Source organism: Coloeus monedula (assembly GCF_965178545.1).
Source record: "Coloeus monedula genome assembly, chromosome: 21".
Classification (NCBI taxonomy): Eukaryota; Metazoa; Chordata; class Aves; order Passeriformes; family Corvidae; genus Coloeus; species Coloeus monedula.
The window spans coordinates 4,119,221-4,135,647 of record NC_138801.1 but is presented as its reverse complement, the minus strand read 5'-3'; the positions used below and the strand labels follow the sequence as shown (position 1 = coordinate 4,135,647).

At 43.8% G+C, this 16,427-nt stretch overlaps 2 protein-coding genes across 2 annotated transcripts in view; one reads left to right on the top strand and one right to left on the bottom strand.

The window, feature by feature from the left end:
* AK8 (adenylate kinase 8) overlaps positions 1-11,628 on the bottom strand; it is a gene marked incomplete at both ends in the record, with an annotated part of 65,874 nt that extends 54,246 nt beyond the window's left edge. The window contains 5 exons of the mRNA XM_082295483.1: positions 4,406-4,519; positions 5,211-5,260; positions 6,180-6,221; positions 9,074-9,158; positions 11,536-11,628. Of these exons, the coding sequence (XP_082151609.1) occupies positions 4,406-4,519; positions 5,211-5,260; positions 6,180-6,221; positions 9,074-9,158; positions 11,536-11,628 (384 nt within the window). The remainder of the gene's footprint in view (positions 1-4,405; positions 4,520-5,210; positions 5,261-6,179; positions 6,222-9,073; positions 9,159-11,535) is intronic.
* A 923-nt stretch (positions 11,629-12,551) lies between these two features.
* On the top strand, positions 12,552-16,208 carry SPACA9 (sperm acrosome associated 9; the record flags this gene model as incomplete). Its single annotated transcript, XM_082295482.1, has 3 exons — positions 12,552-12,695; positions 15,183-15,385; positions 15,869-16,208. 3 exons carry the CDS (start codon positions 12,552-12,554, stop codon positions 16,206-16,208), a joined length of 687 nt encoding a protein of 228 aa, XP_082151608.1.
* Positions 16,209-16,427: the final 219 nt, after the last annotated feature.

Sequence of the window (16,427 nt, the reverse complement as noted above, 5' to 3'; positions counted from 1 at the left end):
GAGCTTGACTCTCTGTTCCCTGTAGTTCCATATATTGTGGGTTCTCATGTCTTTTTCCTAACCAGTCTGAAGGGTATAAACCTGAAAAGGAGTATTTCTGGAGGCTTGGAGAGGTTGATAGGGCAGGAATCAGATCCTTCTCTGTATTCAAGATAACCTTTCAACGTATTTTTCCAATCTGTCACTGATTTTTAATAACAAGGCAATTAACTACATCACTGATCAACTAATCCTGAAAAAAAATGTTCTTTGGACCAACTCCTTTGAACATCAATTCATACAATGAAAAAATGTGGCTGATGATGTAGAAAGAGATCATAAAATCTCCTTCACTAGATGATGAAACAATTACACCAGGAGTGGGGGAAATGCCAGCACAGAAGGCACTTTGAAGGAGGGTAGAGAAAGCGCTCCAGAACACACAAAAGGGACCAGTGAGGCACAGCCCAGGTGGCCCAGCCAGGCAGGGTTTGCTTGGCTTGTTTCTCTCTATTGTCCCCAGCTCTCAGTGCCTCTCCTCACATCAGCCATGCATGAGGCAACACTCAAGCAGGTAAAAGAGAAGGAGGGAAGGAAATTGCTGTGTTTGTTGAGAGTCAGCAGGTCCCAGAGGGTGCTTTGTCAGAGCCTCCTGCAGCCCCTCGCTGCCAGAGCCTGCTCGGTGCCTCTGAGCCTGTCACCTTCCAAAGGGGCACCACGCTGCTCCCAGGAACAGCCAGGGCTCGCTGCTTCTTTCATGTGTCATGTCAAGGCAGGCTGGAGACTGCTGGGGGCTGCTCTGCTAAGCCTTGCCAAATCAATTTAAACCAAATTTATCCTAACTTCTCTCTGTGCAGTGGTATTCTTGCTCCTGTCTTTGGAGCAGGGTTTGTTGCACAAAAAAACAACCAAGGACACACATTCAGGTATTTCAGTGGTTTAGCTCCTTCTGCTCTCTGTGGCTCAATTCCAGTCTCATTTCCTGGGCAGTTTTCCACCTACTGAGCAGTGGCCTACAAAATCATTTTCAATAGGCTGCTTGCAGAATGCCTAATTGTTCAACTAGAAATCAGGATATCTGATACATATCAGGTAGTCCATTTATAATTTATCTCTCATAAACACACAGATACTTTGTGAGCCTGGTAGATGGGACTGCACCTCCCAGAAATCTGCAATAATGGATAGTGACATGCATTTGATAACAGCCAAACCACACCTCACCTACAGAGCTGTCCCAACATTCAGTGCAGTTAAAGGAAACACTGCTGTGGGATTTTGGTCATGTTCAAACCACTTTTCTATCCATACTGGTTTAATCACTATTTCCATATTTGCTGAAAAACTGTACCCATTCATGATTAATTTTAAATATTCCATGTTATTTCAGGGATATTATACTTCAATTTCCATGCCTGGTCTACTCAGCATTATATTTCAATGATCTTTTCATAAAAAACCCACACTTTTTTTGTAGGGAAGCACTTTCGCTAGACATTTTTCTTGGAATTTTTGGGTATATTTGCTCTGAAAACAGCTACAGCTAAAAACCTCTGGCTTCTCCAAATTGGCACCTTGAAGAGAACAGCAATCAAGCCTGAAGAAATTTAATTTAGGATCCTGAGAAGCACGAATGTTTGGATTTAGTTTGTTCAGATAAATACACATGAAAGGTTGGTCTTTTATGGATACACAAAACTGGAACAGTTCCTTTTTGTTCCTTCACAGTGGCTTATCCTGGAATAGATTGGAATGCTGACCATGCAGAGTTAAGGATACCTTGAATATTTTTCTCTTCTATTTTATTTCTTTTTAAAAAGCACAGGGACATGATACAACTCTGGAGCAGTTTTAAGTTATTAAGTATTATGCAAACACCTTAACTGCAATTTAGTGTAGCATTAAGAGCACACCCATCCCACAAACCCACAATTACCACACTTGTTTCAACTTCTTATTTTATCCAGTTAACAGGAAAAGTGAAACATGCAATAGCTCATCATTAGACTTCACTATAGGAAAACCTGAAGATGCTTCCTATTAACATTATAACAACTAGAGATGAGGGAATAATTTGCAATGATTTATCCAAAAACGTAGCCTCTTTTTCTGTTCATGGAATATTTATTGGTAGCTCGTGGTTCTTCAATTTACTGAATATTCAAAAATATTTGACTTCTTCTTGGAGTATTTTTACAAGCAGAATGATCACACTTTGCTTTGAACACTCAATATTTAAAATTCACTACCTGAGCTGTGCTCATTAGTAAGTGGCCAGGTAGGTGTGGGTGAATGATTGCTTGTCCAACTTGAAAAATGGAGCTTCAGAGAATCATCATGGATTTTAAATATGCCTTCCATGGGTTCCTGTGCCAGGGAAACTCAAATGCTTTAATGAGCAAACACAAAAGAGATGAAAGCTTGGCTAAAGATGAGTAGGTAAAATATGTGAACAAACACTTGCAGAGCTTTTTGCAGCATTTGCCCAGATCTAGTGACGTTGGCCAAGTGACCTCAAAGTGCCCCAACTCTGGCTCTGGGGTTAATGCAGCCACAGCAGCCTTAGATGTGAGAAACAACATTAAATTGTGTTCTATGATCTTCACACCAGACTCTCCAAAAACACAGCCTGAGCTCCTGCTTTTTCTCTTCTTCATTTATTAAATTGCTTTGGCCAGGACTACACATTTTTAATGCCCTTGTTATATCAAAACTCATGTAAACAGCTCTAGTTCTGCTCCTGAACAGACATCCCAACCTAGAGGAACCCAGGAGTTCCCTCCTAGTTCTAGGAGTTACATTTGAAGAAACAAGCTCACATAAAAGAACAAAATTATTTCGTGAAAACCTCCTTCTAGATTCTAAAAATCAAACCCAAAGGCAAACTGCACAGTGCTGAACCACCAGCAGCCTCTGCTCTGCAGGCCCTCCTCACTACCTGATTAGCCTTGACATTTTTGACTTTCATCTTCCACACCATCCATCTTTTTAAATCAAATAAGCCCAAAAGGACACCCTTGAAAGTGCATCTGTATAGTCTGGAATATGTTAATAATTACAGTAATTAAACCAAAGGGAATTTTTGTTTTAAATTCTCCCCCTCCAAGTATAAATTTATGAACCTATCAAAACAATCTTTAATAATTAGAACTAAGATTTCAAAGTACATATTCTCAGTAAGAATAATTCCATATCACCCCAGCCAAATGCAAACATTTTTGCCAGTGAGTTCAGGGAGTTCAATGAACTCCTTCCTCTCAGATCTTGAAGTGTGTTGCTTGAGACATCTCCAAACTTCATTCACCAATCCAGTATTTTATTCAGCTTTGATAAACACTACCCTATTTTAGCCTAATTTTCTAAGGAAAAAACCCTAATCTGTGTAGCACACCATCTGCCATCTCAGTAAATTACAAATCTGTTAGCCAATTCCAATTCTAAATTGGATTTAGCAGGGGTATAGAATTCCCACAGATATGAAATTGCTTCAACTTTTATGAAAATGGGTGATAAGGGACAAAATATTAACTCAAACTAGTGGACTTGTTAGAGGAAGTCACAACAAACCAGACTTCTTCCATTCTATTTCTCATGGAATGCCTTGACACTGGAGAAAGGAATCAGCCAAAAAGGCAGGAATCAGATGCTTCTCTGCAATCAAGATAACCTTTCAACATATTTTTCCAATCTGTCACTAATTTTTAATAATAAGACAATTAATTACATCACTGATCAACTAATCCTGGGAGTCATGACACCTGGAAAAAATGTTCTTTGGACCAACTCCTTTGAACATCTGTTGGGATGCCCACAATGAATGGATTTAAAAACCTGACTGGAGAAACTCAGGGATCTGGAATTAGGTAAAATTCAACAATCTGAGTCAGCTGCTCCTGCCTCAGCTTGAGAGCTTCTAGGGCTGTCAGGAACTGACTGGATTGTCATCCTCCTTTTGAGTTAATGCACCAAGTAAGTTATTTGTGTCATGCTACAGAGAAATCAAGCACGCACAACTAAGTAGCACTGTCAGATCAAAAAAAGTTCTTTGTGTACATATTTTCCAGAGCATTTTGTACCAAAGGAGACCTCAGAGATTAATGCTTATTTTATCGAGATTATCAAACATACCCAGATAGAAGACATTGAGTTTAACAATATAATGAACCATTCTTTAAACTGAATTGTGCATTCCTGGACTTTTCCCAATTCTGCTGCTTGTTTCAAGGTTAGTATTTTCAAAACCTCCATTACTTTGCATTGTCTCCCTCTCCTGCCCCTATTCTGTGTCCTGACACACCAATGTACAACACAAACAGAAGAGAGTCTTTACTCTCATCTGCTCATCTCAGCAGTGGAAATCATGGGAATGCCACATAATTCCCGTTCTGTGATGCGAAAACAACTGTTATTATATTCTCTTACACACCTGGTTTCTTTCTTTCAATGCCTTTGCTTCCTCTGTCTGCGTTAATGCTTCCTTGAATAACAAAGTCTCCTGAGAGACACGTATGGCATTGAAATGTTTACAAAGCCACATTGCCTGAGGGGAGAAAAAAAAAATACAGGTTGAAATATTTGGAAAGAAAACGAGGCAATTTTTTTCAGAAGGTTGCAGAAAGACAGAGCTTTCCTAGCCATACATTTAAGTATACAGACATTTACATATATAAGCAACTTTAGGTAGTTTCTTATAAAGATGTTCAAGAGTCTACAGCTTTGAATAACGGCTTTTTCATCTCCTGTACCTTAAACCAGAATTTAAAGAAGGAAACATTCTTCCTGCCATGCACTCACCACCATCACCTGCAGTTTCTGAGGTTCAAATACAACTTTGACCTTTGCATTTAATAGGTGCCAGTGGACATGAGACAACTGACCATGCAAATGGAGCAATTCACAGCACAAGTGGGTAATTACCTTAATTCCCCCAGGCTAATTAGCCCTGCTAAAAGGCTGGGAAAACAAGGCAGGCAGAATTCTGTTGCATTCCAGCAGTATCACTACACCAGTGATTTCTCACAGACCTCACTTGAAAATATCTATTTAACCTGTAGTGTTCTACACAGGTGTATCCCTCAGGAACACCAGCCTTCAATTTGTCTTGTGCTCATCTATCACTTGGATAAATCTCAAAATTCTCTTCCCAGAACAAAATTTTCCCAAATGCTGAGCTCAGTAGAAAGTAAGAAGGTGAGTGGGAAGTGTTACAACACTGAGGGTAAGGTACTTACAACTGTAGTTTTCCCAGAAGCAGGTGGGCCCAGGACACAAACTCTTGGAGCTATGGAACAAGGACATGCAAATGTCAAGATACAGAACAGCAAAAATCCCAACCAGTTTCCCACTCTTGTATTGCATAATATCAATGGAGCCACCATGAAACAATTATCTCAGCTGGAAAGCTGCCTGAGTGGAGACTTCAGGATCGGGCTCCACTGGGGAAAAAATGGGTAACAGTAAATCAGTGCCAGCTGGGTCCTCCTTTAATCTCCATGGTCAATGAGATTAACACTATCCATGCCACTTGGAGAGACAGATGAGATACATATATCTCAATCCATTTAAACACATGGAGAGTTTAGTGGGTGAGCCATAAGATACAAACATTTCCTTACCAGAGTTTGACTTTATTCCCGAAACATTGACTTAGAACTAACACATTTTGTAATGAAAAACTATTTCACTATTTAGTTTCACCAAAATAGGTTGTGTCAGGGTGCAGAGAAGATTTAGATACTGCAAAATGAAGCACTCTCTCACTATGCTTTTTGACAGCTGCCTTCAATTTTTCTAGTCACCATTTAAAGTAATTTTCCTCTTCTGTTTCTTGTGTTTCTCTGCCACTCCTTTCCCTGAGGGGGCAAGGTGCAAAAAATGCATCCCAGGTCTGAGGAATTCTTAACCCAGTGCATACACAACACAGTAGGCATTACTGCCATAAGCTTTGTTGGGAATGAATTAGAGGCAAGACAAACAGGAGAAAATGGAGTTGCTCTTAGGAAAGTACTTGGAACTTTCTCCATAAATACACCTTGGGCTGCAATCCCTTGAACTGTCATTTTATATTAACAGCTTTGATGTTTTTTCCCCCTATACCATAGGGAAAAAAAAAACCCCAAACCAAACCAGACTGTGCAGGAGGGACTGGTTAGCATTTACTGGAAGTAACATAGGTCAGAGCAGAGGAGGGATCTGCTCACCCAAAAACCTCCTCAGCTCTCGATAACCAAGGGAGATCGTGTCTGATGGCAACAAACAGGCAAGGATGTGAAATGTATTTTTATGAGGCCTTCCATGCACTTAACAGTTATTGGGCAGGTGCAATTTTTAAACATACATGAAACTCAAATTATGGATTCATCTTTACAAAGTTATCTGACTTGGAAGGTTTAAGAACAACTCCCCCCTTATTGGTTCTTGCAAGTGCAACAGAACTAGTACACAATGTAGAAAAATACTTTAAAAGGATACATCAGCTGTTTTTATCACCTAATTTCTTTCAAATGTAATGTGATTAAATCCTAGGGTTTTTTTAAAATCTAACACCTTGAAACTCCAGCCCGGTACTTAGGAATTATTTATAAACAGCGTCATAAAAGAGTGCTTGAGTGCCAACACTAATCAACTTCTTCAAACCACTTCAAAGAAAATCAAAAAACCTTTCCATCCACAGATCCTTTTGAGGTTTAACTAGGAGCATGATTTAAAATTCACAAGAAAGCCCTTAGGTATTGAAGCTTTAATACACAGCTTTCTTGGACAAACGTTTGATAAAAAACGAAACATACCATTATATACACCATCTCATGCTTTAATATTGCCCAGGGCTACTGTAAATGCTCACTTTGTACTAAATCTGGTTTTCTCTCTGCTTAGTGGCTGGCAGCAGATGGGGCAGTGTAATTCACTGATTTACTCATTTGCACACTTGTAGGACTCCTCTAAAGCATTCTCCCCAAACATATGACACAGGGGCACAACCAGGACACCACTGGATGTAATGTTTAACCCCTCCCATCAACAAATAGTCACTATTTAATACTGCAGCTCCAAACCAGCAGCTAAATGAAGCCAGGAAATTCTGGAAAATGCCTTTTTCTTCAGTAACAAATCATATTTAATTCTGTATTTAGCCTTGATGAGATGTTACAGGATTTACTGGTCTAATTAAAGCCAGTTTTAACATTCAACAATGATTTTAGCAACAACAAAATTAATCCTGGAATAACACAAAAGAACAGCTGGACTCACAGAGTTCCATTTAAATTCAAAAGATTCTATGACTAATATTAATACAACAGAATTTTCTTAACTTGTAAGAGAAATCGTTTGTCAAAAAGAGGAGAAGCTCACGGTACACGCTGAACATTCTTGCAGAACTTTTTTACATTCCTTCAGAGTGTAAAGGAGGAACTCACAGAAATGCCACTTGGATCCTGAAAGCCTTTTCCATTAGCACAAACCAAGGTACCGTGTAGAAAACTTACATCTTTGAATATGAAAGAATTATCAGTCTTCATGTGGCCCCTGAAGGTTTTTAGAAGGAACACATGAAAGAACAATAGTACAGAGCCCTAAGCACAAACACTTTGCCACACATTTGACCTACGAGATTTTCAAGGCAGTTGTAAGCTATAATCACCATTAGACTTGTTTATATTTTTAAAAGTACTTTAGACCCTATTATTAATTAAAAAGGTTTTCTAACTTCACACCTGGGAGAGATGCGATGCTTCTTTTCCACACATCTCTGTTTGAAATTTTCTCTAGGGCTAAAACTGTCTAGCAAGGAAAGATCATGAAAATTCATCACTTTACTGATGGCTCTAATAAGGTTTTTTTTTCTTCTAAATAGTCAGCACCTTCCGCCATGATCAAAAAGTAAAATCAACTCTGTTACACATTTCTGTTACATTATTTTCCGTATAATTTATTCTTTAAACAACATTTAGGCTTTAATTTTAATTGGAGTTCCTCTCCTTCCTTAACAGGGTTTTCCAGACCAAAAGCAGACAGCATTTTCCCCTTGACAAACAACTGCTGTAGTTCTATCTTTAGCCTCTAAGTACTGAAGTCATAAGATGGAAACCTGCCTAATTCTGTTGGTAAAATACTGTGGGGCTTCAGGACAAATGCTAGCCCAATGTGAAGAAATTTTATCAGCATTCTATCAAACTGCAGGAAATTCTTCCACATATTTTCCATGGGTCTACAAACCAGATTGATTATTCATGCTGCCTGCACTAGCAAAGGCTGGACACAATTTGCAGGGTTTGATTTTTTTTCTTTAACGTATTTAGCAGCATTTCAGTCAACATCCATCTGATCAGCACCACTAAGAGCTCACAGCACCTCCAGTGATAATGATTTCATTGATGCTGCAGCAGAACTTTCATAATGGTTTACTCTGGTTTTAAAGAAACATCAAAGCTCCATGACACTAGCTCTCCCTGACAGCTCATGCAGAACAAAAATTATAGTTCAGTTGTGCATATCCAAATATAATCTGCCTAAGGGTGAACAGTTTGTAAATCAAATAATTTGATTGAGGGTACATGCTTTTATTGTGCAGAATACAGACTTCCTATTCAATTTACCAGGTTTTGTTACACAGAGGAGCAGACACACTCACTGTTCCTTCAGCTGAGATGCCACTGAGCAGTGGAACTCATTAACAGCAGCGAGTAACAAACTAATCAAAAAGCAGAGAATCTGCCAGCCCAGGTAGAATAGGAACCCAAATTTACACCTGACAAAAGGAGTAATTAGCGAGCTTAAAGACAACAGGAAATATCAGATGGGGCACAGAACGCATTAATAATTGATACACCAGAACTCTTTGTTATTCCCTTAGAGGGTTTCATTGTTATAACTGTTAAAGTGCATTTTTTATTAGATTACCCACTAAAAAAAGAAATTAAAAGCATCTTGCCTATAACTATTCCAAAATGCTCACCATTTTTTTTGTTTCCACCCTCCCCAAGACTCAGTCTGGAAAGTTTGATGCATCACCTGCCAACGGTAGAGCAGTTCCCAACAGCTGTTAACAAATCAGGAATTGAATCAGGAATATGGTGTATCCATTTTCACTCACCATCATCATTGTTCTGCTTTAAATGGTTTATCATGAACTCAATGGGATCATCTGGCTTATGAATCAATAGCTCTTCAAGCATGTTCTGGAAATAAATAGGACAAAGTCAGAGGAAAATTTAACACAGCTCTGCAGTCATGATATCTTGCATTTCTACAGCAATGTTACAATGAGGATTCTGAACAGCTTATAAATGCTTATTTATTTTCTTTCACAGCCCAAATTGAGACTTCAGAACCTATTTTACATGCTGAAAAACTGAAGCTGGTCATAAAATTGTCAATAACCCCCCCCCCCAACCTATTTGCTTTGGCTTATTTGTGGTACATATGGACACCAGAAAGGTTTGGCTCGAGCAGCCTGGGGTTGATAATGGTTGAGCCAGCACTGACATAAAAACTACACAAGGAGTTTGGAAACCAGAATTAACTTGAATTTGTGTCTCTGCAGGGCAAGTTGAACCTTCTCCAGCTCATTCCCACAAGTTTCTGGCTGACCCAGAGGAGCACAGAATGGACAAGAGCTGTGGAGAACACAACCCACCAGCCAAACTCACAGAAACAGCACATTTTGCACCTGTTCCTGTGCCAGCCTTGCCTCCTTCATGGAAAGGAGTGGGGAGAAGGTGGGAAAAAAAAGAATAAAAAGGCTTAAAGCCTTGCCTTGAATGTCTCTTTGGAGCCCAATTTCCTGTTATATCCTTGAGCTTATACAGGGCCTTGTTTCAGTTCCCACTCGTAGCAGTGGGGATCTTGCACTGGTTACAGGGAGGATTTTGGCTTCAAAGGCAGAAAAAGAACAACCCTGAGAAATCCACACATTTCCTAGTAAGACATTTCAGCACAGCCACGAGTTCTGTAATTAAAACTAAACATCAAACAGAACTAATGTTCTAATTTAGATAAGCTGCAGAAATGCTCACGCTGGAAGAGACATCTATTTCTAAAAAGCAGTCATAACACTTTCATATTTGCAAGTAAATTCCATAAAGTCCGTATAGTCCATAAAATTTTATATCCTCACCAACTGATTGTCTTTTATTAGAGTGGGCTATTTTTTTTCCTACTTCATCCACTTCATTAGAATAATTAAATCACTCAATTTTGTTTATAAACTGGTGATTGTGCAAGTTCTGATGCCTCAAGGTCTGGGTAGCACAGAGCATAAACTATGAAAATTGTATTTTTATTGGAAGCTCATTTAAAAATTATTACTTTTCAGAAACATTTCTTTAAACTAAAAAATTTGGATTTGGCACTACACTTATCAGCACCTTTAAAAATAACAGACCTAAGAAAATCTGGGTTTATTATAATTCAAAAACATTCAGGCTGACAGTGATTGACACTGTCAATGTTTCTTGCCCAAATCGTACCTTCAAACCCTTAATTTTATTCAATTCTGCTAAACTCAGTTTAATTTCATGAGTAGCTCTGCTAATCTCTGGGGCAGGTTCATGTTTTGGGTCTCAAGTAATTTTACATTTTGTGTTTTGTAAATGTTTTAGCACAACAATTTCAAGCTGTGTTTGTGTCATTATGTTGCTCCAACACAACTGAAACATGAAAAGAAAACACAACCCTGAGTAAGTCCCAGAAACATTTTATGTAATATGAGTTCCTACAGCTGCATTCAATGCCTCATAGCTTACAAAACACAGCATTGCATTAAAAAAAACCCCAAAAATCACAACTATTACACCGCAGTAATCATAATAAACAGAGGAAAAAAAGGATTGCACACACAAAAAAGGAGAAATAAACGTGTGTGTATTTCAGTGAGATCTGAACAAGTGAAAATGACTTTGTAACAGAGTTAAGAGTTAGCAGCACGCAGGGGAAGGCTCTCCGGCAAGTTCTCCTGTGAGAACAGCACCAGAACATTCGGTCCCTCACACAAACCTCCCCACGCACGACACAAGGGCTTTTCCCGAACCTACAGAACAAATCACACCCTTCTCTACAGCAGGGAAACCAGCCTTACTATGTGCCGAAATCACAACGACTCCACAAGTGCCATTTTCTCCCTTTATTTTTGACACACCCGTCCCCGAACAGCCCCAAGAGGAACGCAGGAGGAAGGGTTTTAAGCGGGGGCTGATCAGCAGGCGGTGACCGGCCCCGCTCTTCTTCACCGCGTTCTTCCCGCACCTCGTTTGTCACTGTCCCCCCTTTTCCTCCCCGTTCTCCGCCCCTGCTCGTCCCGCCTCGCCTTTCACCGACTCCTTTCTTCCTCAGGCTGCCACTTTCTTCCGCAAAACAAATGACACGTACGAGCCGCAGCAACTGCCAATTAAAACAATTAACTGCGAGAGCCCACGGCCGCTTCTCGCTCACGGACACCCGCCCGCCAGTTTCCACAGGAGCCCGCATCGGGCGCTCGCCGGTGCCCCTTTCCGCCTCCCCCGTGCCCGTCCGGCCGCCCCCGCGCCGCGGAGAGGCTGGCGGGGAGTCCCCGTTCACCTGCAGGAGCTGGAAGAGCCCCCGCTCCTCCGCATAGGCGCCCGCGGGCGGCGGCCATGCCCGGCCCTCGTCCGCCACGGCCTCCTCCGCCATGCCGCCCCTAGCAACGCGACGCGTTGCTAAGCAACGTCATCACCGCGCGACGAGGAACGGCCTCGCTCCACATGGGGGCGTGGCCACTTCCTCGTTAACTGCAACGGGGCGCGGGGAAACGTCATCGAGCGGCGACGGTTGCCAGGGAGACGGCGGCGCGGTTGCCGAGGCAACAGCGGGGCTGAGGGTCCGCGGTCAGCGCTGGCGGCCCGGTCATCCCGCCCAGCCCGGCCCGGTCATCCCGCCCAGCCCGGCCACCCCTGCCAGCCCGGCCGCTCCCGGGGAGCTGCCACACCGCCCCCGCCCGCCCGCCGGCCGGTAGGAGCCGCAGGGCTCGCTGCACGAACGGGCTGGGGGGCTCAGGCGGGTGGGGGATGCGGGCGAGGCTGCTCCGAGAGCTCCTGCTCTTTCCTCAGGGTCCAAACCAGCCCCAGGGTCCAAACCGGCCCTCTGAGGAGGGGCAGGTTAACCCCGGCCCCGGCCCCGCCGGCGAGCGCTGCGTGCTCGGCCGGCTCCCGTGAACGGGAGAGCTTTGCAGCCGCTGGGGCGATGGTTTTACAGCGATAAGAGGAGCCACGGCTCCCCGCGGCCCCGCCGCAGCCGCGCGGTTGATGCATTGCCGCATTATCTTTACAATAGACCCACTAGGGTTTATGGCATCTGATTGTCAGTGCTCCCCTCTGGGTTCTCTGCCTCTTTTTGCAGCATCATTACTAACTCATTGACTTACTGCTTGGGGCTCTGGGACTGCAGGGCTTTGGCACAATATATCTCCTATTTTTCCCGCTTTTTGCTTTTTTTTTCCTTTGTAACTTTTCCACTAACCTACACAATTCCAACTCAGGCGAGACGTAGAATTGCATAATTTCCAAAAAGCAGCTTCCTTTCTCACCTTTTCGCCCCAGATCCAGAAAGAAGCAAACATGAACGAGGTAGTGGAGACCCTAAGAAAGATAGAGCAGAACTACAAGCTCTTCCAGCAGCAGCAGTTTTCATTTGTCAGAGCACTGGAACACACCCGGGAGGAAGCCCATGATTTGGTCAGACCTGTGTCATCCATCACCCAGGTACAAAGCATTCAGCACCAAGTGCTCTCTGCCCGTGAGAACAGGGACAACACGAGGCTGGCGGGCACCCGGGGCCAGTTCAGGGACGAAGAAATGTTTTTACTGAGGGAGGATGGACAAAAGCTCTCCAGTAACGTTTGTGTATAACTCGAGATGTGAGGAGAGAAGCACCTGTGAGGGCTTCCCATTATCACGGCAGGAATCTCATTGCTGAGCAGCACTTTCTGGTTTAGTTTAGCACTGCTGGGGCACAGCCAGAAATATAGGGCACAGGAAAACAATCAAACCAAGCCTCCTTCCCCAGCCACACATGGAATCTGTAATCCTTAACTTGTAGGAAGCAGCATGTCTGGCTCTTCCCCCTGGTATTGGTGCTGCTGTATCTTTCTATAGTGCTTATTAAAAATAATGGCTGTGTTACAGAGGGAGGATGATGGATTGAGGGCTGAAAGTCCCAAGTGGGCAAGGGGTTTTCTGGGCTGGTAAGTGAATTGTCTTGGAATTTTTATAACATGGTGTACTTAAAGGTAGAACTTAGACCACCTGGAGACAGAAGGGGGAAGAAAAATCTAAACAAAATCAGAATTGTGAATTTGAGGCATCAGAACTCGGGCACAAAACTCGGATGCCAAAGGCAGAGTGACAGCCAGGCTGCTGTCAGGATTAGGACACAGAATGAGCTGGTTATCTTTTCCAAGGGCTGCCTCTCCCTCATATAAGGGCTTTGCTCATTGCATTGAAGAGGATTGTGACAGACATTGCACTGAGCCATTTTTTCCCATTGAGATGTTGTGTAACATTATGCTGGTTTTAGAAGCACTGATATCCCAGTGGTGCTTCTTGGCAGAGGTAGAAGGGCTGCTCGTGGTGCGGGTGAAACCTGGTGGGTGGTGACCTCAGAATTGTGTGGATGCACAGCCTCCTCTGTGACACAACACAGGAAATCAGCGGTGGCAAACTCTGCTCCTGAGGGGGAGGGTGGGAAAGGGAAAAGAGCAAATTACTGGGAAGGACAGGGAGCAATTGGTGCAGCACACCCTGGTGATGCACTGAGCAGAATCCAAACCTCTACCGAAGAAACTTCACTGGTGACAAAGGCAGGCACCCATTTGAGTTTACTGCCATTCTCCCTATTTTTAATTTGCCATGGGAGGGCACAAGAATAAAAGCAGGAAACACAGAAATGTGTGTGGTCTCAGCCTACAGCTGACTTGACTGCCAGCTCTCTTTGCATAGAAACATAGACACTACAGAAATAAAATGATATTGCACTGGAACATGGCTAAATTTCCAGCCCCCAGCAGTTTTATGTGGCAGCATTTTTGGCATGGAGCGATGGCATTTCTCAGGGAGGAGAGGAGAGCATAGGAAGGTGGAAAGGTGGGAGTGCACACCACAGTCAGGCAATGGCAACAGCTCTTTAAAGATTTCTACATGGAGCAGGGTATAAAGTCTGGCTTGTGCAGAGCTGGACAGCCCTTGCAAGTTGTTCCTGTAGTCCTGGTCCCTGTCCTGGTCACTCAGGTGCATTAACTCTCTGTTGTTGTTGTGGACAACAAGAGGTCCTGTTATCCCACTGGTGAACATCCAGGCTAAATGGATACTCTCCTTAGGACTGTTTCTGCTCACAGCAGCAGTAAAAAATCCTGCCACTCGCAAGGACACAGCACTCAGCAAAGAGTGTGGAAGGAGGAATCTGTAGTGGAAATGGACTCTTTGGGGCTATTTTTTATTTTTCTTACAAACCTGCTGAGAATTTGGCCAAGCACGTTCATGGCTTCTCTGTATGCAGAGACTGTATCCATGTTGGAACTACTTCCCTCTTGTCTTGGAATCTTACAGAAAGCACTGAAGGTGTTGGAGCCCAGCTCTGGCTGCCAACCAGCCACTCAGAATTCATATTCTGAAGAGCCTGTAATTTCTTTGGAGATGATACTTAATCCCTTGGCATAACATTTCCTCATGCAATGCCATCACTCTGAGTAACACAACTGCTCAGGGCAAGCAGGGAATAGCATTGCTCTAGCAGGTTAGCCAGGGCAATTTAGGTTAAATGGGTTGAGTTTGCAGTCATGTGCCAGATAAAGACCCTTGAAGGATGAATGATGCAAACACATCACTCCAAACCATTCCCAGTTTGGTGGCTGCCCTCACTTCCCACCCTGCTCTGCCCAGGCAGCTGTGGCCGGGGCAGAGGGAGCAGACAGAAGACCCCACACTCACTCAGCCTGTTCCTGCAGTGCTGTGAGCACAGCTGGGTTTGGCTGTGCACTCCTACACGTCTAAGGTGAGGAACGCTCTGTGTGCCGATGCACAGATTCCTTACTCCAGCCTTCCTCAGGCACGAGGAATGACAAGCAAACATCCCATAGTGCTCACACTCAGAGCCACAAGAGACAGCAGCTTCTCCTCACTAACCTGAGCAGCTTTGCAGCACAAATTCAGTGCAGTTTAACACCACTGACCCCTGGTTTTCCCCCTGTGCAGGTCCAGTGCTACAAGGACCACCACTGTTACAATGCCACAGACAGGCGCATCCTCAACATGTTCATCTCCATCTGCAACGACCTCCGCAGCCTCTGCCAGAAGCTGGAAACGGTGCACCCTGGCGACAGCGTGAGCAATGGCCTTTTGGAGAAGTGCAAAGTGCTCCTTAACGACAGCAACGACTTCACTGCCATCCGAGCCACGTAGGTGCCTCCTCAGCTCGACTGTCAGTGCTGCGGGACTGGCACTGCACATTCCCACCTGGCTTCTCCACCAGTTCTGCCACAAGGTCCTCCCTAGGTTCCTGTTCCAGCTGTTGGGAAAACACTGCCATATCCATGCACAAAGACTACTGGGTTGTTTGTCCATCCTTCTTGCTGGTGCATGGCATGCCCTGAGGTCTGTGCAGTGCTCAGGCAGGTTACCTGCTCCTGCCTCCTGCTCCTCCTCTGCACAGAGCTAATTTCTGCAGGGCAAGTGTCTGTATGTCCTCTCCAAGACTTCCAGATCTATGCCAGGGTGGTTTTTGGCAGGACTCATTCCTCAACATGCAGTTCTAGCCATGCTTTTCTATTTTTGGGAAATGGCTGGCTGTGCAATCCTGCTCTTCCGTGGGGGGTCTGAGGGTGGCTCCCAGGGTTGCACTGCTGGGACTCCTCTGCCAATTGTTTCCCTCTGTCCCACAGCTACCCCCACGGTGTTGTGAATTACCTGAGCTTGGAAGAAGCAAGGCATCGCTATGGAGGGGTGGTGAGCCTCATCCCCATCGTTATAGACAGCATGAGCGAGTGGATAACTTACATGAAGAGGCACGTGCTCTATAAAGTGAGTTGTGGACGTGGCATGTCCCAGAAGGAGACGCCCATTTCCCAAACACCATCTGCTGTGCACCTTGCAGCTCCAACCTCTGTTAGTAATAAACATGCTGTACAATTGCAGGAAAAAGATTTCCAGACATACCTGGCTGAAAATCAACGTCCGCAACAAAAAGCTCCCTGGAGGCCACCAGGCAAACACCCCTTTTAAAAGATCAAAGCTCCTGCATCTTCTGCTCACCATCTTTAACTACCTGGCTGATTAAAGACAATGAAATGAACACTAGAGATCCATCCTGAGTCCACTTTCTGAAGAGCTGCCCTGCAGCCAGCCTGGGACAGATGCATTCGCTCTCCCTTGCTGATATTTCCACTCTTCTCCTCAAAGTCATATCCCAACAGAGGTAGCTGTAGCTACAGCTGGTCCCTG